At 38.4% G+C, this 24584-nt stretch overlaps 1 protein-coding gene and 1 pseudogene across 5 annotated transcripts in view; one reads left to right on the forward strand and one right to left on the reverse strand.

Annotated features, from left to right (window-relative positions):
- NARS2 (asparaginyl-tRNA synthetase 2, mitochondrial) overlaps nt 1-24584 on the reverse strand; it is a 146429-nt gene that overhangs the window by 117141 nt on the left and 4704 nt on the right. For 4 of the 5 annotated variants that reach the window (XM_021671825.2, XM_021671827.2, XM_064365343.1 and 1 more), the window contains exons 3-5: nt 22690-22810; nt 16780-16920; nt 5544-5624 (exon numbers count right to left, since the gene is read on the reverse strand). In XM_021671825.2, the coding sequence (XP_021527500.2) occupies nt 5544-5624; nt 16780-16920; nt 22690-22810 (343 nt within the window). The remainder of the gene's footprint in view (nt 1-5543; nt 5625-16779; nt 16921-22689; nt 22811-24584) is intronic. The other variant, XM_021671826.2, reaches the window with a different exon arrangement.
- On the forward strand, nt 17907-19780 carry LOC105728974 (nuclear receptor coactivator 4-like; annotated as a pseudogene).

Below are 24584 nucleotides of genomic sequence, written 5' to 3' on the forward strand. Positions count from 1 at the left end.
GAAGCTCTTAAGTTTAATTAGATCCCATTTGTCAAGTTTTGCTTGTGTTGCAATTGTTTTTGATGTCTTTGTCATGAAATCTTTGCCAGGATGGTATTGCCTAGGTTGTCTTCCAGAGTTTTTATAGTTTTGGGTTTTAAATTTGTCTTTAATCCATCTTGCTTTAATTTTTGTACATGGTGTAAGGAAGGGTTCCAGCTTCAATCATCTGCATATGGCTAGACAGTTGTCCCAGAACCATTTATTGAATAGGGAGTCTTTTCCTCCTTGCTTGTTTTTGTCAGTTTTGTGAAAGATCAGATTGTCACAGATATGTGGACTTATTTCTGGGCTCTTTATTCTTTTCCATTGGTCTATGTGCCTTTTTTTTTTTTTTAACCAGTACCACACAATTTTGGGAGTGTAGCCTTATAGTACAGTTGGGTAACATGATTCTTCCAGCTTGGTTCTTTTTGCTTAGGATTGCCTTGGCTACCCACGCTCTTTTTTGGTTCCATATAAATGTTAAAATAATTTTTTCTAGTCCTGTGAAGAATGTTGTTGGTAGTTTGATATGAACAGCACTGAATCTGTAAATTGCTTTGGGTAGTACAGCCATTTTAATAATATTGATTCTTCCTGTCCATGAGCATGGGATGTTTTTCTATTTGTTTGTGTCTTCTCTGATTTCTTTGAGCAGTGTTTTATAATTCTCATTGCAGAGCTCTTTCACCTCCCTGGTTAGCTGTATTCCTGGGGGGGGGGGGGGGGGTGTGTGTGTGCGTGTGTCAACTGTGAATTGGACTTTCTGTTTTGGCTCTCAATTTGGTTGTTGTTGGTGTATAGGAATCCTAGCAATTTTTATACACTGATTTTGTGTCCTGCAACTTTGCTCAAGTTATTTATCAGCTGAAGGAGTTTTTGGGCCAAGACTATGGCATTTTCTAGATATAGAATCATGTCATCTGCAAAGAGAGATAGTTTGACTTCCTCTCTTCCTATTTAGATGCGCTTTATTTCTTTATCTTGCCTGAATGCTGTGGCTAGGACCTCCAATGCTATGTTGAAGAGAAGTCGTGAGAGAGGGCATCCTTGACTTCTGCTGGTTTTCCAGTGGAATGCTTACAGCTTTTGCCCATTCAGTATAATGTCGGCTGTGGGTTTGTCAGAGATGACTCTTATTATTTCAGGTATGTCCCTTCAATATCTAGTTTATTGCGAGTTTTTAAAAGCCTTGTCTGCATCTATTGAGATAATCACGTGGTTTTTGTCTTTAGTTCTGTTTATGTGATGAATCACACTGATTGATTTTTGTATGCTGAAGCAATCTTGCATCCTGGTGAAGAAATCTACTTCATGGTGGATTAAATTTTTGATTTGCTGCTGGATTCAGTTTGCAAGCATTTTGTTAAGGATTTCTGCCTTAATGTTCATCAAGGTTACTGGCTTGATGTTTTCTTTTGCTGTGTTTCTGCCAGGTTTTGGTACCAAGATGATGCTGGCCTCACAGAATGAATTGGGGAGAAGTCCCACCTACTCAGTTTTTTGGAACAGTAACAGTCAGAACGGTACCAACTCTTCATTGTACATCTGGTAGAATTCAGCTATGAATCCTTCAGGTCCTGGACTTTTTTGGTTGGTAGGCTATTTCTTACTTACTTGGTTTTGGAGCTTGTTATTGGTCTGTTCAGGGAATTAATGTTTTCCTGGCTCAGTCTTGGGAGGGTGTAGTTTCCAGCAATTTAGAGGTATTCGTAGCAGTTTCTGAAGGTTGTTTATTTCTGTGGGGTCAGTAGTAACATTCCCTTTGTCATTTCTAATTGTGTTTGGATCTTCTCTCTTTTTTCTTAGTCTAGCTAGTGGCCTATCTTATCAATCTTTTCAGAAAACCAGCTCCTAGATTTGCTGATATTTTGAATGGTTTTTTGCATCTTGGTTTCCTTCAGTTCACCTCATATTTTTGTTATTTCTCGTCTTCTGCTAGCTTTGGGGTTGATTTGTTCTTCCTTATCTAATTCTTTCCATTGTAAAATTAGGTTATTAAATTGAGACCTTTCTAACTTTTTGATGTGGGCGTTTAGTGCCATGAATTTCCCTCTTAACACTGCCTTACCTGTGTCCCAGAGATTCTGGTATGTTGTATCATTGTTCTCCTTATTTTCAAAAAACTTTTTGAGGTCTGCCTTAATTTCATTATTTACCCAAAAGTTATTCAGGAGCATGTTGTTTAATTTCCCTGTACTGTATAATATTGAGTGATTTTCATTGTGTTGACTTCTATTTTTATTGTGCTGTGGTCTGAGAGTGTGTTTGCTATGCTTTCAGTTCTCTTACATTTGTTGAAGACTGTTTTATGTCCAATTATGTGGTTGATTTTAGAGTATGTGCTACGTGAAGATGAGAAGAATGTATATTGTCTACATCTCATTTTAATTCTCTGATTCTTCTTACATTATTGCTCGTACCTGGAATATTCTCCCTAAAGTAGAGTCAGGTCACATATTCATTTTGAAGGTTTTTCTGACCAAGTCAATCCTCACTGACCTACCTCATTTTCCTCTTGATTCCATACCACTTGCAACTGGTAACACTGTATCCTCAAATGCATACACAAAGCAATTCCACCTTATTTCCCATCAACTTCTAGTCATACTGAAAAACATGGAACTGTATATAGTTGTGCATCACCACCAACCCAAAACTAAGATCTTTATATTAACTTCTGAAAAGTCAGAAGAGGAATAATAGCCACATCACCAAAGAGAACAGTTTTAGCCAGCATTACGAAGTCCCCTCTGCTTTAACCTTTACAAGAAAAATAACTTTGTAAAGTTATTTACAAAGTTATTTTGTAAATAACTTTATTTTGAAAACAAACCAATCACTTGTTTTCTGTTTCTGCTTTCCTCAGCCTTTTTCAGTCTATAAAATGAAGTGTTGCCTGATTCTTGAATCGCAAATGAAAGTCAATTAAGACCTTTAAATTTGTTATAATTTTGTCTTTGACAGTCACAACCTATAATTCTTGCCTTAATCTCTTCTATCCCCTCAAAGACAAACTAATTGTTCCAAAACTATAAAGACCAAATATAATTTTGAGAACTCAGCCAGATTCTTAGGACAAAGAGGAAAAAGTGTACAAACAAAGAATTTTGTAGGATAAGTAACATCAAGAGTGAATGAAAAGCATGCTCCTTCCTTTATCAACATCTGCCAGCTCACTAGCTGGACAGGATAGAACCTCAACTACATCTTTGTAACATTTAGCATAGCATCTTGAACACAGGTGGTACCAAATGTCTGTTAATAACAAACAAATGCCTTGAAGGAAACTTCTCACAATGTATTCAGTAGGCCCCAAACCTTAAAAAATATCAGCCTTAAAGCAGGAAATGGATGAGGGAAAGGAAAAGTAACATGATAGGGCATGCATTCACTTCTCAACAGAATATCATAAGTACATGTTCTTACTGTGTTTTTTCAAGGTGACCTCTTAAAGCTGCCCTCTTATCTTTAAACACAGTACTTAGTGACACTTCATTTCTGTCAGAGAAAAAATGTGCACCATTAAGAGAAGCAAGAATTCAAACATGAAAGCCCACCTCCTCCTAAAATTCAAATTCCTATGTTTCTACAGGCAGCCAAGAGGAAATTAACACAACGAACCTTGAAAGTGAAGTATGTGAGGTGGATAAGCAGCAGCACTGCTTTAAAAGGATAGAGGGTTGGCAGGGGCAGAAGACAAGTCTTTGCAGTTGAACTTCTAAAAGCAACAAAGACAACAGATCAACATAGCATAGAAGCCAGATAGCACGTATCAGCTGAAACCTGAGCTAGATCCTGACTGTAGAAGCCCAGGATCAATGAATTCAAGAGTGTCTCTTTCTGGTACTCTGCAGAGGCAAATTTAATCCCACAATAAAAGAAAACAAAATCCCACAAATTCCTTTCCCTGGCTCTGAAATAACATAAACATAAACATAATATACTTCTCATTTGTTTAGCTTCAGATATATATATTTTTTCCTCTTCCTATTTAGTCACACTTATCTGGTAACTTGTCTTAGGTTTAGAGGCCAAGATAGATAGATAGATAGATAGATAGATAGATAGATAGATACATACATACATACATACATACATACATACATATATGTGTGTATGTGTGTGTGTGTGTGTGTGTGTGTGTGTATATGTGTATCAGATCACTCAGAGCTGTTTATCCAATTTCCTTGGTAGCAACGCAGTTATCTCCAAACGTATCTTTATTTAAGCACATTAAAAACTTTTTTACTTGTTTAAGTTGGGTCTGTTTAATAATTCCTTATTTGTAAAGACTCCTTTAAATTATGCCTTTCTTTCCCAGCCATTTATTGAATATTCAGTGGTTTAGATTAAAGAAATTAGAAATACAGTGAGTAATTCTTCGCTTCAATATGCAAAAAATTAAGGTGCAAAGAGAAAATAAACACCTAGAGGAGAACGTTTTCCAGAATTTACATTTGGTTATTTTGTCATCTGCTGCTTTCTTTGAATTCATATATACAGATGCTAATACTCCCACTTTAAACGTTCAACAAGGCATTTTTATTCCGCTTTTTGCAGAAGGCTGATCAGCATCAAGATTTCTTCCAGTCATGTATGATGAAGACAGCATTTGATTGAAGACAGCATTTGATTATCATTCTGAATGACTTCAACATATCAAGACAACTTCTCCCAGAGAATACTTTGTTCAATAATATAAAGAAGCACCACCATTATTAAGAGTCAAAAAACACTGAACCAGAGAAAGCAGTTACATACACATTTTGTCATTTGATAGACTCAACCAAATATATAAACAAGAATCCTAACATCTTAAAGATAAAGAAATCAGTAAACAAACAAAAGAAGTACCAAAGCACCACTCATCATCATATCATTCTCTCTGTCCATTATTATACAACTGGCCAATGATTTTAAACAGCTATCAAACTGGTAAATGCAAGGCTTTTAACTGCCTACAAGAAAGAAAAACTGGTAACTTAAAAAATGATCTGCAATAAGGGCAGGGTGACAATGCTAGGTACTCAAAAGATGATTGCTAAACAAATTATAAAGAGCCTTCATTGGACGTATAGAATATAAATCATTCTTAGGAAAAATTTACTTTCAGAAGACTTTGAAAAAGAAAATCATACACATATACTTTCCTATTTTTATTTCTCTTTTAAAATATGACTTACATCCACAAATATTAACTGGATTGAATCTGTGTAAGAGATAGCTTAAAATCCTCATTTACCTCTTTAAATTTCTCTAGTTCACCAATTGACAGTAACTTAAGAAAAGCAAAGAGAGTGCTAATTTAAAAATTCACTCTTCTGTCACAGTGTAGGACGGCTGGTAGTATAGGAAATCAGACTGGTTTGATTGCCTATGTGACTTTTTCAAGGATTTTTATTGACAATTTCAGGTGCTGCTCATAGTCTTCTGTCCACAAAACTAGTATTACATTTCAAAACCTCAGATGCAAAATATTAAACAGCAATGTATCCCTCAAGATGGGAAACACAACTTACTTCAAGTTGAAAAAGTTCTCCAGCTCCCTCACAGTCATTGGATGTGATTACTGGAGTATGAATATGCACAAAGCCACTGTCCTGAAAAAGAAAACCAGTTTGCAGTATATTTGCATATTCAACAACTCCAAGAACACACAGCTTCTTATACTATTAAAATGGCACACGAGGCAAATGCTGTTTTATTTCAAGGATAAAGAAATTGAGGCCCAGACAGATTTAGTGACTTTCCAAAATTCACACAATTAGTCAGTGGCTGAGCCAGGACTAGAACCTAGGTATTCATGCTCTTTAGTATTTTATTCTCTTTCCATTTCTCTAACATTTTGGTGGTGATTCAATAAACATGTATATACACTCTAGGATAATGTATAATGATGCTGCCCATGCTGCTAGGGGAATACAAAGCGATCAGTATAAACTTATCTTGAAATAAGACCTCAATTGTAATGAACACCAAAAAAGGAGAAAAATTAAGGTGGACAAATAGAGACTGAATAAACAAACAGCAAAAAAAAAAAGCAGAAATGATCTTTGCGAGGTCTCTGTCATTAAACTGATGGCACAATGAACTCCACATGGCACAGGCAGTGTACTTCCTTTGCCTGAAGGAATATTCTGAGCAGTAACAAATCCATCCATTACTAAGGTCCCTAATTGTAGCCCTTCTGAACAAAAGTCTGAGACTATTTCCATTAGTGAACCACAAAAGCTGTTGCTAGTAGGACTGAAATAACCCAGCAACTTAAGGTTATGCTTCTTTCATTTTGACTATGGATGTAAGCAAAAGGTTACACACAATGTAGATGTTTGCAGGGTGGAACTGCAGGTAATAAAAAGTGACTTTATAATAGAAAGGTAGAATAGTATGTGCTTAATGCAAAATTTTGGCCTTGAAATCAGTACAATAAATTCCTATGCACGTATTTCCATCAAGTTTGGTGGAATGAAGATTGTCTCTATGCATTACCAGGGGCCTCCCAAATATGACCCTTCTTGAATTCAAGTGTTATGGCTACAATACAAATTATTCAGCCAACAATTTGCCTTATAATGTGGACTGATTAAATATTCAAACTCTAAATTAACAGTCTCAGAAAGTATTAAAATATATACTTAATCTGACAGCAACATGCCTAGAGGTGCTACACAGAGCACATTATAGAAAACCAATGAAATATGATCAATAACATTACTACATACAAGTTTTATCTCCTACGAGCCAAGAATTATGGACATGAAACATTTATTCCACATGAATGTAGGCAACTATGAACATGAGTGCAGTAAACAAAGAAAGGAAGTGAAAAATCCAAAGGAAATGAGGGTGGGGAAAGGGAGGTGGAGAGGGAGGAGAAAATTTCATGGCTAAACCTGATTGCCAAAGTTAGAACTGGTCAAATGCCCTAAGAAACAGCACTGTAAATCTCATGAAAATAACTGTATGAGTTTTTTATTTAAATCACACACCTAGTGGGAATTATTTTTAATACTTAACTAATGCTAAATCTCACAAAAGGGTCCAGCAGCTTTCTTTGCTTTAAAACTGCTAGCAAGGCTTATCAAAGTTCCTAACATTACCAAATGCTAATAAAGGAGAGAGTACAAAGGAAGAATAATACAGCCGTGCAAACAAAGTCCAAAAAAGTCAAAGTGGGTAAGGGAGTAAAAAGAAAAAAAGGAAAGTAAATAGCAAGGAGTGGTGAAGTACTGTGAGTATCTGTCTCAAATAGGTTTCCAGTGTCACGTACTTACACCGTCCCAAAGCAAAGGGATTCCTAAATAGAGACATGAAGGCCAAAGAAGGGGCCAAAAATAAAAGCAAACTTTCACCCGGTTTTTCAGATTCCACCCATCACCTCCAAATACCTAAATGTTTTCATACACATTCTAAAACCAGATATTTTATAAGGCCCTGAGTATCCCCAAATCATAAAATTTATACATTAAGGCCCACATACACCACTAAGAGAAGACTAATAGGCTATCTTTTTCTTTCACACATAACTGACATAACTATCCTTTAATCAGAATCAACAAAAAAGGAAACGTGAAAGGAAGTGCTAGTCACAGGAAGACCATAGGTAACACAAAGTGACAGCAAGAAGAGATTTTAAGAATCCATTAGGAGGCTGGGTACAGTGGCTCATGCTTGTAATCCCAGCACTTTGGAAGGCCGAAGTGGGCAAATCAACTGAGGTCAGGAGTTCGAGATCAGCCTGATCAACATGGTGAAAGCTCATCTCTACTAAAAAAATATAAAAATTAGCTAGGTGTGGTAGTGCACACCTGTAGTCCCAGCTATTCGGGAGGCTGAGGCGGAGGTGGCAATGAGCCGAGATTGTGCCACTGCACTCTAGCCTGGGCAACACAGCGAGACTCTGTCTCAAAAAAAAAAAAAAAAAATTCACAAAGAGCAGTCACAGGAACTCAAAGACATAGCAATTTGGAGACATTCTACACAAAGGTAAAGAATACTAGGCACAGTGGCTCACATCTGGACCCTAGCACTTTGGTTGATCCAGGCAGGAGGACTGCTTGGGCCTAGGAGTTCAAGACCAGCTTGGGCAACACAGTGAGATTCCCATCTCTACAAAAAATAAATTTAAAACAATTAGCCACGCACAGTGGTGCATGCCTATAGTGTCAGCTACTCGGGAGGCTGAGGTAGGAGGATCGCTTGGGACTGGGAGATTGAGGTGGCAGTAAGCCATGACTGCACCACTGTACTGCAGCCCAGCAACAGTATAAGATCTCGTCTCAAAACAAACAAGCAAAAAATATTCCACATAGTCAGTGGCAGGCTTTAAAACACTGCCATACAGAGGAGAACAATTCCTGATACTCACAGGAAGAACCTCAATTCATTGAGAAAGGGCCGAATCTTTTCTATTTGGCTCACTGAGGAAGACAGGAAAGTAAGTAATCCATTTTAGGAACACTTCCACTGGAATTTAGAAAAAAATTGGTGCCTAAAGAGAAAATTCCTCAGGTGTTTCAGAAACTTGGCTTTTCCAAATGACTTATTCCTTGAGGATTCTAAATAGCCAAGTTTTATTACATAACAAGTGTGTCAATTTTATGAGCAAACAAGGTTATACAGAAAATATTTTTCATACTGAAACCAAGAAATAGCCTTAGGTCCTTAAAGTGTCCTAACTTAAAAGTACTGTTCGAGTTTCTATTTTTCCCCCACATTTCTATATTTTTATTAACAAAACTGAAACTTAAGAAAATTTTATATTTGGAAGCTTAACATCTTTTAGCAAACCTAAAGTAACAGATCAAAGAAACAGGTACAAAACATTAGGTAACATATAACTATCACATAATATGCCTTATAGTACTCCAGTAAGGCTTCTTTAAATAACTGAATCCTAAGCATCACACATAAAGGTACATAATTATCACACATAAAGGTTAAGTAACCTAGAATGAGGTAACAGGATTATAGTCTCCAGGTCTTTACAATTACTAAGTGAATTTACTGCTACTCAAAAAGTGTCTACCTTTATAACTACTCTATTACGAATGGTGCTAAAATTCAATTTATTTCCAACCACTTGAATGTTTTTCTAATTTTACTTTTAATAATTTTTGGCTAGGTGCGGTGGCTCACACCTGTAATCCCAGCACTTTGGGAGGCTGAGGTGGGTGGATCACCTGAGGTCAGGAGTTTGAGACCAGCCTGGCCAACATAGTGAAACCCTGTCTGTAGTAAAATTTAAAAATTAGCTGGGTGTGGTGGCGTGCACCTGTAGTCCCCAGCTACTGGGGAGGCTGCAGGAGAAGAATCACTTGAACCCAGGAGGCAGAAGTTGTAGTGAGCCAAGATCACGCCACTGCACTCTCCAGCCTGGGTGACAGAGCAAGGCTCCATTTCAAAATAATAATAATATATTTTTTTTTAAGTCAGGATCTCACTCTGCTGCCCAGGCTGGAGTTCAGTGGCGCAAACACAGCTCACTGCAGCCTTCACCTCCTGGGCTCAACTGATCTTCCTGCCTCAGCCTCCTGAGTAGCTAGGACTACAGGCACATGCCACCATGCCTGGCTAATTTTATTTTAATTTTTACTAGAGACCAAGTCTCACTATGTGCCTAGGCTGGTCTCTAACTCCTGGGCTCAATGGATCCTCCTGCCTTAGCTTCCCAAAGTGCTGGGATTATAGACATGAGCCATTGCACCTACTTATGTTTTTTTATTTCAAATTTTTGTAGCTTGTCTTATTTTTTAATTGTTTACATATCTCTAAAAGCTTCAAGTAATAAATGGAGTATGTAAAGTGTACTTGTCAATACCACCACCTAGTGACCAAAAGTCTACAAAACCTTCAAACTAAAGTAGGTACACTTCATCAGCTGTTGAAGCCATGTGGTTAAAAAAAAAGGTATTTTTATGATTATGTGGTTCAAGCACTAATGAAAATCCACACAGAAGCGGATAGCAAAGTTTCCGACAGCATATGTATCTGGACCCTTACAAACTACAATGGGATGACACTGTGTAATTTATTTTGCTTTGTTGTATCAAAAGCATACGCCTTAAATAAGGCCATGATGTTCTTTTCTTTAGCTCTTTGACCAAAAATTAATCTGAAGGAGGTTTTTTCAAGGGGCAAGAACTTTCTTGGTGAGCTGTAGCAGGACTATGTGAATTTGGATACAGCCCAAGGAAAGGTTATAGCCAGCCACTGTTATACAACTTCCGCAAATTAGCTATATATGGAGAAGTAGCACAGGGAGAGTTACAAAACCACATGGAATAACAATAAACTTTATCTGCTGGATCATTCCTTGCCTTTGGAGCCCTCCCATCCACTGGGAGAGAGGGTCCCTTCACCTTAGCAACTTGTCAACCACATTAAACTGTGGCTTTCCCAGGTAGAGGGGAATGGCTGAGAAGCAAAGTCAAATGAGACAAAATGCCTTTAGTCATTAGATCAACCAACTTGCTCAACACCAGTAACTCGTTAAAATTAATGCTTACTTTATACAAAATATAGATCTATGACCAGGATGGAGAAATAGGAAACAACCAAAAACACAAAAGAACCACAACAACACAAAAAGCAAACCCCATGAAACAATAGTTTCCAATATACCAGGTATCAGGCAACAAAAGTCATCTCTCTCTGAGCTGGGAAGCAAACGGTAAACCCTACCAGTAACCCAGCTTACCACCTTGAGATCTTCCAGGCCACAGCACAGGGAAGGGGAAAAAGTAACGTAGAGCCAGCAGACTCCCTGAGCTGAAGAGACACAACTGAGAGTCTGGAGAGACCCAAGTGGCTAGAGTAGAGTCCACAGGCTAGAAAATCAGAGTGGAGACAGCTGTGGAGGCACAGAACTCCAGAGAGCTGCAGAGGGCCGCCCTGTAGTATTAGGCAGATCAGTGCGTTTTTGTGAAAAGAAATATCCAATGCTAGGGAAATAACCATCTAAAAGATTAGAGAAAACAGTGCCCAGTGCTCACATGCTGGCTGGAAACAGTACCTGTTCCACAAACTAGAAAAACTCATTGTTCACAAGGCACTGGTTGGGACCTAAGGAAGGCTTTGCCTCAGCAGTGAGGAATAAATAGTACTGCACTGAGCACTGCTAGAGACCTGCTTAACAAATCACATAAGCAAGACCTCAAAGGATCAAACAGATAGCAGTATCTGTGTGCACACCCACAGCACTCACCAAGGTAAAATTCACAATGTCTGGTACCCAAAGATAAGTCACCCAGAGTCAAGAAACTGTAACTCATAACGAAGAGACCAATAGAAACTAACTCATAACAGACATGTTAAAATCAGGAGAAAAAGACACACCATTTTAAAAGTTATTAAAACTAGATTCCATGTTTGAAAAGTTAAATAGACATAAAAGACATAAAAAAAACAGCCTAGGCCAGGCACAGTGGCTCATGCCTGTAATCCCAGAACTTTGGGAAGCCAAGGCAGGAGGACTGCTTAAGGTTAGGAGTTGGGAGACCAGACTAGTCAACACGGTGAGACTTTATTTAAAACAAAGGAATGAGCAGCCCAAACCAAACATCTAGACACGAAATCTAAATTAGCAGTCCCAGAAATAATAACTACATAGGTAAACATATAAGATTATTTTATTATTTAAATCTCTTTAAAACATAATTTATTGCTTGAATGAGAATAACAATGAATCACTGAATTTATAACGTGTATAAAAGTAAAATGCATGCCAAAAAATAACATAAAGGTGGAAAGAAATGTAAGTATATATTATAAGGTTATTACATTATACATTAGGTGGTAAAACATCAACTGAAGTTAAAGATGTATACTTTAAACCCTAAAGCAGTCGCTAAAATAACAAAACAGGGTTACAGTTAAGAGGAAAACAAAGAAGATAAGAAATAAGGGCCCAGCGTGGTGGCTCAAGCCTGTAATCCCAGCACTTTGGGAGGCCGAGGCAGGTGAATCACAAGGTTACGAGTTCGAGAACAGCCTGAACAACATGGTGAAACCCCATCTCTACTAAAAATACAAAAATTAGCCAGGTGTGGTGCTGCGCACCGGTAATCCCAGCTACTCAGGAGGCTGAGGCAGGAGAACTGTTTGAACCCGGGAGGTGAAGCTTGCGGTGAGCTGAGAGTGCGCCACTGCACTCCAGCCTGGGCGACAGAGAGACTCCATCTCAAAAAAAATAATAAATAAATAAGAAATAATGCAAGAGAGAACAAAGAACAGATAGGACAATTAGAAACAGCAAGATGACAGCCTCAAACAAAACTACATCAATAATCACATTAAATGTATATGATCTAAACACCCAAATTAAGAGAGAGAGACTGATTATGTATGAGACTGGGTATAAAAAGCAAGATCCAACCATATGCTGCCAACAAGAAATGCACTTTAAATATAAAGATACAAATACATTTGACCCTTCAACAGATGGATTTAAACTTCATGGGTCTACTTACGCATGGATTTTCTCAATAAATATATTGGAAAATTTTTTGGAGATTTGCAGCAATGTGAAAAAGCTTGCAGATGAACAGCATAACCTAGAAATATTTTTTAAATTAAGAAAAAGGTATGCCACAGATGCATAAAATACATGCAGATATTCGTATATGTTATAATTTACAACCATAAATACACATAAATCTTTTACAAAAAGTTAAAAGTAAAACTTACACAAACACAGACTGTACAGGGCACGATTTGTAGAGAGAAATGTAAACAAATGTAAAAGTGCAGTATTAAATCATAACTGCATAAAAGTAGTTATATACAGTATGTACAACAATGTCATAGCTACTATAGTAAGCTCAAGTGTTGCAAGCATCCACATAAAATACCCTGTGATGCTAATCATCTCATGAGCAGTTCATCTCTCAGTAAACTGTGTCACAGTAAAAAGCAATCTCTTGTGTTCTCACCTTATTTTTCATCAGGTTTAGTGCAATACTGTAAACCTTAATTAACGCCATGGTACCCTATGAAGTACTTACTAGTGAGGCTAGAAGTACTCCCAAGAAGCAGAGAAAACTCACAACATTAGACGTAAAAGTTTGATTTCTTAGTATGTATTGTAGATTGAGGTCTGCAGCTGCAGCTGCCTGCCATTTCAAGACAAATCCAGCATAAAGACAACTTACAAAATTTTTTCTTATGAAAAAAATAAACAAATTGTGAAGCTGTTGCTACAGCTATGCCAGCAAGTGAGAAAATCCTGCACACTTTGTGAAATACAAAACATGTGTTATTCAACTATTTACATTATCAACAAGCCTTCCAATCAACAGTAAGCTATCAGTTATGTTTTTGGGGAGGCAAAATTTATACTTGGATTTTTTTTTTTTTTTGAGACAGAGTCAAGTTCTTATTGCCCAGGCTGGAGTGCAGTGGTGCAATCTTGGCTCACTGCAACCTCTACCTCCTGGGTTCAAACAATTCTCTTGCTTTAGCCTCCCAAGTTAGCTGAGATTACAGGCACCTGCCACCACACCTGGTCATTTCGTATTTTTAGTAGAGATGGGGTTTTACCATGTTGGCTAGGCTGGTCTCTAACTCCTGACCTCAAGTGATCCATCTGCCTCAGCCTCCCAAAGTGCTGGGATTACAGGCAGGAGCTACCGCGCCTAGCCCATACTTGGATTTTTGACTACATAAAGAGTTGGTGCCCCTAATCTCCATGTTCTTCAAGGGTTAACTATGGTTTAAAAGTAAAAGGATGAAAAAAAATATGCTAACACTAATCAAAAGAAAGTTCTAATGGTTATAATAATATCAAAGTAGATGTGAAAGCAAAGAATATTAATAGAGATTTTAAAAGCTTGATAAAATTGATATACCTCTAACCAGGCTAATCAGAAAAAAAGAAAAGCCACAAATTATCAATAGCAGGAATGAGACAACATCATTACAGACGCTACAGATATTAAAATAAGGGGATACCTATAACTTTATGGCAATAAGTTTAAAAATTTAAACGAATCAATTCTTGAAACTCAGACTACCAAAGTTCACTCAAGTAAAAACAGATAAGCTACAGCTGTGTATCTATTCAAGAAATTAAGCCAGGTGCAGTGACATGCACCTGTAGTCTCAGCTACTCAGAGTCTGAGGCAGGAGGACTGCTTGAGGCCAGGAATTCAAGGCTGTAGTGCACCATGACTGCACTTGTGAACAGCCACTGTACCCCAATCAGGACAATATAACAAGATGCCATCTCCAAATAAATAAATAATTTTGTTGTTGCTGTTGTTATTTGAGACAGAGTCTCACTCTCTCACCCAGGCTGGAGTGGCGTGGTGTGATCTCGCTCACTGCAACCTCTGCCTTCTGGGGTCAAGTGATTCTCCTGCCTCAGCCTCCTGAAGAGCTGGGATTGCAGGCACCCACCACCATGCCCAGATAATTTTTGTATTTTTAGTAGAGATGGGTTTCACCATGTTGGCCAGGTTGGTCTCGAACTCCTCATCAAGTGATCTGCCCACCTCAACCTCCCGAGGTGCTGGGATTACAGGTGTGAGTCACTGCACTTGGCCAATAAATAATTTTAAAATGAAAAAAATAGTAATAATAATTTTCTGGGCATGGTGGTACATGATTGTAATCCCAGCTACTTGGGAGGCTGAGGCAAGAGGACTGCTTGAGGCCAGGAGTTCAAGACTAGCCACAGTGAGACCCCCATTTCAGGATAAAATTAAAAAGAAATTGAAATTGTAGATAAAAACTCTAGCCCCATAGGGGAAAAAAAAATTTGAAAGTGCACACTGAGATGAATTCACTAGTAAATTCTCCACATTTAAAACAGAAATAATTATAACTGCATGGATATCTGTACAATTTTACTTTTCGAAAAGATAAAGGGAGGGAATATCCCCAACTTACTGAATGAGGTCAACCTTACCCTGATACCAAAAACAGACAAAGACATTACAAGAAAAGGAAACTACAGAATAATATCTCTTTTGAGCGAAGGAAAAATTCTAAATGAAGTTATAACAAGTTGAATCCAACAACATATTAAAAGGATAATACATCCATAATATCATATACCTACATTATATTAATGTAGGACAACTTTTGTTTTTTTTTTTTGGAGATGGTCTCACTCTATTCCCAGGATGGAGTGCAGTGGCTCAATCTCAGCTCACTGCAACCTCAACCTCCTGGGTTCAAGTAATTCTCCCCTTTCAGCCTCCCAAGTAGCTGGGATTACAGGCACCCGCCACCACGCCCAGCTAATATTTTGTATTTTTAGTAAAGACATGGTTTCACCATGTTGGCCAGGCTGGTCTCGAACTCCTGATCTCAAGTGATCTGCCCACCTCGGCCTCCTAAAGCGCTAGCATTACAGGTATGTCACTACACCTGGCCAAAAAATAATTTTAAAAATGAAAAAATGGTAATAATAATTTTCTGGGCATGGTGGCACATGACTGTAATCCCAGCTACTTGGGAAGCTGAGGCGAGAGGACCGCTTGAGCCCAGGAGTTCAAAACTAGCAGGGCAACACAGTGAAACACCCATCTGAAGATAAAATTAAACAAAATAAAATTAAAAATAAATTGAAACTGTAGATAAAAATTCTACCCCCCCAAGAAAAAAAACAAAACTTTGAAAGTGCACACTGAGATGAATTCACTAGTGAATTATCCACACTTAAGAAAGAAATAATTGTAACTGCATAGATAACTGTATAATTTTACTTTTAGAAAAGATAAAGGGAGGGAATATCCCCCCGCCCCGCCCAACTCACTGAACAAGGTCAACCTTACCCTGATACCAAAACCAAAGACATTACAAGAAAAGGAGACTACAGAATAAAATCTCTTTTGAGTGGTGAGGCAAAAATTCTAAACGAAGTTACAGCAAATTGAATCCAACAACATATTAAAAGGATAGTACATCTATAATATCATATACTATATTATATTAACATATTAATATAAGACTGTTTTTCTGAAGACAGAGTCTCGCTCTGTTGCCCAAGCTGAAGTCTGGTGGCGCAATCCTGGCCCACTGCAACCTCCATCTCCCGGGTTCAAGTGATTCTCCTGTTTTAGCCTCCTGAGTAGCTGGGATTACAGGCACCCACCATCATGCCAAGCTAATTTTTTGTATTTTTAGTAGAGATGGCATTTCACCATGTTGGCCAGGCTGGTCTCGAACTCCTGACCTAGAGTGATCCACCCATCTCAGCCTCCCAAAGTGCTGGGGTTATAGGCATGAGCCACTGCACCCGGCCAATGTAAGACATCTGTATTAGAATATATCTATATTCCTAGAAACGCTGGGTTTGTTTAACATTCAAAAAATAATCAATGTACTTCAGCATCACAAACTAAAACAAACAAACAAAAAAATCATAGGTCATCTCAAAAGATGCAGAAAAAAAATTAACAAAACCCAATACCCATTCCTGATAAAACTCAACAAACAAGAAAGAGAAGATAACTTTCTTCACCAAATTCAGACCATCTATTAAAACCTATAGCTAACATCATACTTGGTGGTAAGGGGAACAAACTGCTGATACACGTAACAACACGGGTGAACCTCAATAATTATGCCAAGCAAAAAAAACTAGACAAAAAACAGTATATGCTGAATGATTTCATTTACATAAAACTCTAGAAAATGTAAGCTAACACAAAGGAACAGGAAGTGGACTGTGGTTGCTTGGGGATGAAGGGAAACAAGGAGGGAAAGGAGGTATAAGCAAGGGTCACAGGGGAACTTTTGGGATCTTACCTTAAAGAAAGAATGAATAGCAGCTGTCGCTTCACTGCGAATCCTCAGTATGGATCCCAGAATGTTAGTCCTACACCTCAAGTGAGGATATTGTCTCAGGTACTCCAGAGGATGCCTTTCTTTGTATCTGATGGGGAAAGTCTGCCAACAAATGAAAAGAACAAATTAGAAGTCAAATGAGATACTGTTTAGTAAAATCCATTTTCAGGGTATTTCTTAAATAATGCTTTAGAACCAAACTAAGATGCTTTCCTTCTTTATTTCTTAATACAACTGATTTTAATCCACAATTTCCACCAGATAAGTGGAATGGCAGAACGGAATCAGAAAGATGTAGATTTGAATCTAGCTCTACTACTTATTAGCCAAGTAACTGAGCTAACAACACTGAAGCTGATCTGTTATTTATCGAGTTTGTATCCAATCACTTCCTACAAATAGGTTAGGATTAATTATGCAAAATATCCACTGGCACACAGGAGTCCAAAATATTGTAGATATTAAAGATGTACACACAAGGCTGGTGTTCAATTTTAAAATCACCCATATGTCTTGAAAGCCCACAATCATCCATGTCTTGAAAGCCCACGATCATTCATAATCAATTGGTGCTATTTATTACTATTATCAACATGCTACTGGTGTCTAAGAACATGAGGGAGTGTAAGCAGCTTTCTTCCAGCTAGCAGAGTAGTGAAGATTTACACAAAATTTGAAAGAAAATTATGGCTCCACCTTGAAATATGTCTACCCTGTTCATATTCATGTTACAAGATTAAGACAGACACATCCTTTCAGACAAAAATTAGTTTTAATTAAAAAGATAACAGAGGGCCTGGCGCAGTGGCTCACGCCTGTAATCCAAGCACTTTGGAGGCCAAGGCGGGTGGATCACCTGAGGTCGGGAGTTCAAGACCAGCCTGACCAACATGGTGAGACCCTGTCTTATAAAAAAAAAAAAAAGATAACAGAGAAGCTAAAAAAAAGAGCTACATTGGCAGCCTGTTTCTTTCAGTTTCATCTATTCTTTGTTAAGTCTTGTACACATACAAACTTTTACATTGTACAATAAAAAGCACCATACTTATTAGAAGTGAAAACGTGGCTGGCTCATCGGTGACCTGGCCTGTGAGGAGCAGTAAGCAGAATGAATACCTTCCAAGACCAGAGTGGCAGCTCCAGTAATAGAGAACCCCTTTTGAGGTGTAGTGATGCACGGAGGGACTTGGAGCTTGCTATTGGTGGAGTTCTCCGGGCTGAGCAGCAAATTAAAGATAACTTGCAAGAGGCCAGAGCTCAGATTCACAGTTGCATAAGCCGTCACCTGGAATGCTTCAGAAGCCGTGAGGTGTGGCTATATGAACAGGTGGACCTCATCTATCAGCTTAAAGAGGAGACACTTCAGCAGCAAGCTCAGCAGCTATACTGGTTATTGGGCCAGTTCAACTATCTTACTCATCAACTGGAGTATACCCAAAACAAAGATCTAGCCAATCAAGTCTCTGTGTGCCTGGAGAGACTGGGCAGTTTGACCCTTAAGCCTGAAAATTCAACTATCCTGCTCTTTGAAGCTGACACAACTGCTCTACACCAGACCATCACCACCTTTGGGTCTCTCAAAACCATTCATATTCCTGAGCACTTGATGGCTCATGCCAGTTCATCAAATATTGGGCCCTTCCTGGAGAAGAGAGGCTATATCCCAATGCCAGAGCAGAAGCCATCATCCAGTATTACAACTGTCCCTCTCAGCGAATGGCACCTTGGAAGCAAACCTGCCAGTGGTCATCAGGCTCCTTACATACACAGCACCAACCCCCAGGACTGGCTCACCCAAAAGCAGACCTTGGAGAATAGTCAGACTTCTTCCAGAGCCTGCAATTTCTCCAGTAATGTCTGGGAAAACCTAAAGGACTTAGAAAACTGGCTCCTCAAGAGTCAGCAACAGGAAGTTCCTGAAAAACCAAGTTATCAAAAGTGTAACAGCCATTCCACTACTAGTTCTTTCTCCACTGAAATGGAAAAGGTTGAAGATCTAGAGCTTCCTGATCAAGATGGACTTATCAGATTGGCTGGTGACTCCCCAGGAATCCCACAAGCTGGGAAAACCTGAGAATGGCAGTCATGAAACCAGTGAGAAGTTTAAGCTCTTGTCCTGTAATGTGAATGACTGGCTTGTCAAGACTGACTCCTGTACCAACTGTCAGGGAAACCAGCCCAAAGGTGTGGAGATTGAAAACCTGGGCAATCTGAAGTGCTTGAATGACCACTTAGAGGCCAAGAACCCATTGTCCACCCCCAGGGTGGTTACAGAGGATTGGCTTGTCTAGAACCGTCACAACCATGTAAAGTAGAGGAGGTGTGCAGAGCCAATGAGCCCTGCACAAGCTTTGCAGAGTGTGTGTGTGATGAGAATTGTGAGAAGGAGGCTCTGTATAAATGGCTTCTGAAGAAAGAAGGAAAGGTTAAAAATGGGACGCCCATGGAACCCAAACCTGAGCCTGAGAAGCACAAAGATTCCCTGAATATGTGGCTCTGTCCTCCTAGAAAAGAAGTAATACAACAACCTAAAGCACCAAAGGCAATGGTTCCTTCTAGAATTGCTGATTCCTTCCAAGTCATAAAGAACAGCCCCTTGTCAGAGTGGCTTATCAGGCCCCTATACAAAGAAGGAAGTCCCAAGGAAGTGCCTAATACTGAAGACAGAGCTGGCAAACAAAAGCTTAAAAGCCCCATGAGCACCTTCTGGTGTCCCTTTAACACAGCAGACTGGGTCCTGCCAGGAAAGAAGATGGGCAATCTCAGCCAGTTATCCTCTGGAGAAGACAAGTGGCAGCTTCGAAAGAAGGCCCAGAGGAAGAATTACTTAATTCACCTCTACAGGAGGAACATAAGTTCCCCCCCAGACCATTAGGGTCTCCCTGCAGTTTGTGATCTCTCTGCCTGTATGCAGCTTAAAGTTGATAAAGAGAAGTGGTTATACTGAACTCTACAGATGTGAAGACAAGAGTTGAGCTGCCTTTCTGCCAATTATCACACATCATGAGCTGAGTGACTGTGGCTTGCCAAATCATTGTTTCTGGGTCTGACCAGTTAGCTTAGTTCTTCTCTCACCTAATTTTGAACTAGTAAAGCAAAGCGAGTCATCAGATTTATGAGTTACTGTTTAAAAGAAAAATGCTGTTTATTGATGCTGAAGTGATTCAGTTACTTCCTTCTTACAAAAGTGTTAATTTATTCCCACACTGGAAATGCAACATCTTTGTGGATACATCTTTTTCACAAGCCTCCAAGGCTCCTTAGATTGGGTCGTTACTAAAAGTACATGAAAACACTCACTCTAGTTTTAAAAATGAAATATTTCTGTAATCAAGGTGTATCGATATATATTCTAAAGCTAGTAAACTTCCCTAATGTTTAATTGCCCTATAGATGCTTCTCTTGCTGTGGGTTTTCTTGTTAGTGGTCTGAAATAATGATTCTCCTGTTCTATTAATATACAGTGTATTTTGCACAAAAAGTAACCTGGCTAATAGCGACTACCAAAATACGTATTAATAATCTTGGCAATTTTTGACATTACCAAACATTTTAGCCTACATGTTCTACATTACTATTCACTTGAAACTCAGCTACTGCTGGGCGTGGTGGCTCATGCCTGTAATCCCAGCACTTTGGGAGGCCGAGGCAGGTGGATCACGAGGTCAAGAGATCGAGACCATCCTGGTCAACATGGTGAAACCCCATCTCTACTAAAAATACAAATAATTAGCTGGGCATGGTGGCACGTGCCTGTAATCCCAGCTACTCAGGAGGCTGAGGCAGGAGAATTGCCTGAACCCAGGAGGTGGAGGTTGCGGTGAGCCGAGATTGTGCCATTGCACTCCAGCCTGGGTAACAAGAGCGAAACTCTGTCTCAAAAAAAAAAAAGAAACTCAGCTACTGCAAATTTTTTTCTTTTAGAAGGGTTCGGTATTATTTCAAGACCATTTTTGAGGTAGTTCTAGCTTTTTAAAATTTTTTGACCTATGGGGTTTAAAAGAACCCCAGTACCAACTAAGGAAATAGGCAAAGACATGTTGGAAAAGTAGTATAGTACTTGAACTATTCATTATATTGGTGCATCCTGTGTAAATAGAAGCTAAGCTTGACACCTGGTGTTTTTAACTAAGGATACAGTCGTCCTTCTCCTGTAAGCACAGCACACCTGTACCTCGAAAGGTGACATTTTAGTGAATAGGCTGTTTTCAACACTTGTGGCCTGGGGTGTTCATTGAAGTTTTATGAAAACTACTGATGTTTTCTCAATCTCCTTAAAGTTATGTCCATGCTTTAAAATGTGTCTGTAGGAGAGAAGTGGGGTTTATAATGTTTTTAAATTCTCTAAAGATATCTTTGCTGCTTTCCAGACTTTGAAACTGTTAAGCTTCTTAACTGCCTGTTATTGGAAATACTTCTGGGGAAACTTTATGGTCCCACAATGTCATTGCCATACAGCTTCACTAGAGTTCTTTGAACCACAGCTGGAAAGAGCTTTGTATTATTTTTTAATTCCCTCCCCAGATATCACTTACAACTATTATAATAAAGTGGTGGGCAAAAACAACATAAGAAGCCTTTCAGTTATCTTAAGTTGCAGCTAACTCTGTAGTTTCTTTTTTGAGGCCAAATACACTGTATTTTACATTGTCAAAATATAATTTACATTAATCACTATGTTAATGAGTATGTAAAACATTCTTTTGCATTGATGAATTTTGCATCTGCCTCCATTAAAAGCATAACAGCCATTAAAAAAAAAAAAGTAAAAGTGAAAATGTAACCATCATAATTCTAGGGGTCAGAATTCCCTATGCCGGAATATTTTAAAATGATACTGAGCCTAAGAGGAAGGGAAGATGAAGGCATCAACGCCAAGAGAAGCTCAGGAAGAACAATTTAAGAATACAATAGTCCCCGGCTTATCCACAGGGGATATATTTCAAGACTGCCAGTGGATGCTTCATTTCCTTACATTTTTTCCTATTATACTGAAAGAATTAACAATGAATTAAAGTGATGCAATTTCCCTGTATTTCCTCATTTTTGTTCATTAAATGTTTGAAAACAGGTATAGCAAAAACACAGAGGAATCAAATGGCTAGAATATAAATTTCAGTTGTGTCACATCAGCTCAGGCAAGTCATTTCATCTAGCTGGGCCTCATTTTCTCCACTATAAAGAATTTTATTAATAATCTTTTATTCCCTCTAACTTCTTTATCAAACTTATAAATATGAAGCTAACAGAAGAGTCTTGCAAAAACAGACATAAACATGTCTTATTATAGAATTTCTTGCCTCTGTTCAGCCTAAGCATTACAATACTATAGATCAGCATCACCCAACAGAACCTTCTGTGATAAATGGAAATGTTCTGTATCTGTGTTATCCACTGTAGTAGCCAGTAGCCACATGCAACTACTGAGCACTTGAAACGTGGATAATGCCACTTAGGAACTGGATTTTTTACTGAATTTTAATTGATTTAATGCCAAACAGCCAAAGGTGGCTAGTGCCTACCATTACTGGACAATCGGTTCTAGATCATGCAAAGGTCATTCCTGGCTTTCCTAAGAATGAGCCTGCCTTGGTATATCACTGTGGCTGACAGGGCATGCTTATAAAAGCAGCAAGTTCTAATTGTGACACACACCACAGAGATGCAAAAATTAACACTTAGCTCTCATTAAGCTATCTACATAAAAAATTTTTGCTACTGCCTCTACAGTTCTTATGGCTTGTTTCAATTATCTAGTAAGTCACAAATGAAATATATTCTAAGTTTCACCTTCCTAATAATCACACTTAAAACAGATTGCTCTCTTAAATTAAGCCTAAACAGCCTCCACAAAAGTGTCAGAAATCATACCTTGGCATCACAATTTCCAATAACTTTAATGTTTTCTGCCTTTAGCTCCACATTTTGCCTTTTGGATGGACTTTTTACCAGCTGCCCTTGGACTTCCACAGAACTCCCAAAAGTTAATTCTCTATAGTAACAACAAAAAAAGATAAACAAAATATCATTATATAAAACCTTCACTTTAATATAAACTTTGTAATAAGAATATTAAAATACTTAAGGACAAATGGTTTTACCCTTAATTGGGTTAAATAATCTTCAGAATCTATGGATATTCTGTTGCATAAATAAAGTGTAGAATTATAAAAATGAATTACATAAGCTTTAAAATGCAAACAAACAGCTAAGAATTTGTATAATTAATTAATTCAGAATTAAGAGGCCGTACAACTGTCCTTATTAAAAAATTAGTTGGCCAAAAACCTTTTTAAAAGATTACAGAATACATGGAAAAACTGCAAAATCAAAATAAAATCAGCTGGGAAGTCTCAGGTGACTGGTGATCTGAATACATATAGTGCTACTTTCTGGTTAATAAGACTAAGTTCGAGTTTAAGTTCACCCACAAATTAACTGTATGACAACTATGGAAAGTCATCTAAGTTCATTTGTTTTAAGAATCATCTATTAAAAAGGAGCTAGTAAATGACAGTACATCTGTTCTAATTCTTTTTTCTTTTCTTTAAAGAGAGCAGGTCTCACTATGTTGCCCAGGCTGGTCCTGAACACCTGGACTCAAGCAATACTCCTGCCCTGGCCTCCCCAGGTGCTGAGATTACAGGCATGAGACACCACGCCCAGACCATCTGTTCTAGTTCTAACATTTCATAATTATAATAAGTATGACAGTAAGTGCCTTCCTAATATACTATTCAAATATTATAATATAGAAATACAATAAATTAAAGTAAATAAGTCAGGAGATTCTCTACCCAGTTTTGTTTGCTTGCTAAATATATGGTATTCTTATATAATTTATATAAATAAGACTGTCCACTACTGCATTATGGGTGGGGAAATCTGGTATACTTTCACCTACCTGAGAGGGTAATTTGAGAGGCTGACTTAAAATATGTACTACCTGACATATATGAATGTAAATATTATCCTAAGGGTTCCTGAGAGTATCTCAAAGAGACAGTCATCCTCCAGAAACTCTACCATTATACCCATGTGACTGCTATAATAATAAAAATAATCAAAATAACTACAAAGTTTTTTTAAAAGGTTACCATTAATATTAGGGCCAGGTGTGGTGGCTCATGCCCGCACTTTGGGAGGCCAAGGAGGGCAGATCACTTGTGGTCAGGAGTTCGAGACCAGCCTGGCCAACATGATGAAACCGTGCCTCTACTAAAAATACAAAAAATTAGCCCAGTGTGGTGTTGCATACCTGTAATCCCAACTACTCGGAGACTGAGGCACAAAAATCGCTTGAATTCAAGAGGTAGAGGCTGCAGTAAGCCAAGATCATGCAGCTACACTCCAGACTGGGTGACAGAGCGAGACTCTCTCTCAAAAAGAAAAAGTTACTATTACATCAGAACAATTTTTTCTTGTTCTGCCCAGTTGACCACAGTCTGTGATCCATGAACCTATTCAATTGGTGAACAGCATTAACCCTAACAATCCTCAGAAGAGCAAAGCACTCTTATTCTAACAAATTAAAATAACGTTCTCTTCCTCAGAGCTGATACCTTAACATTAAAACGGTTTTAGTTTTGGGTTTTGGGGTTTTTTTGAAGACAGGACTCTGTCATACAGGCTGGAGTGCAGTGGCATGATCTCGGCTCACCACAGCCTTGACCTCCAGGGTTCAAGAGATGCTCTAGCCTCAGCCCCCCAAGCAGCTGAAACTATTGATGCACACCACCATGCCCAACTCATTTTTGTATTTTTGG

The sequence above is a fragment of the Aotus nancymaae genome, unplaced genomic scaffold (assembly GCF_030222135.1).
Source record: "Aotus nancymaae isolate 86718 unplaced genomic scaffold, 86718_ANA_hifiasm-v0.15.2.pri h1tg000059l, whole genome shotgun sequence".
NCBI classification, from domain to species: domain Eukaryota; kingdom Metazoa; phylum Chordata; class Mammalia; order Primates; family Aotidae; genus Aotus; species Aotus nancymaae.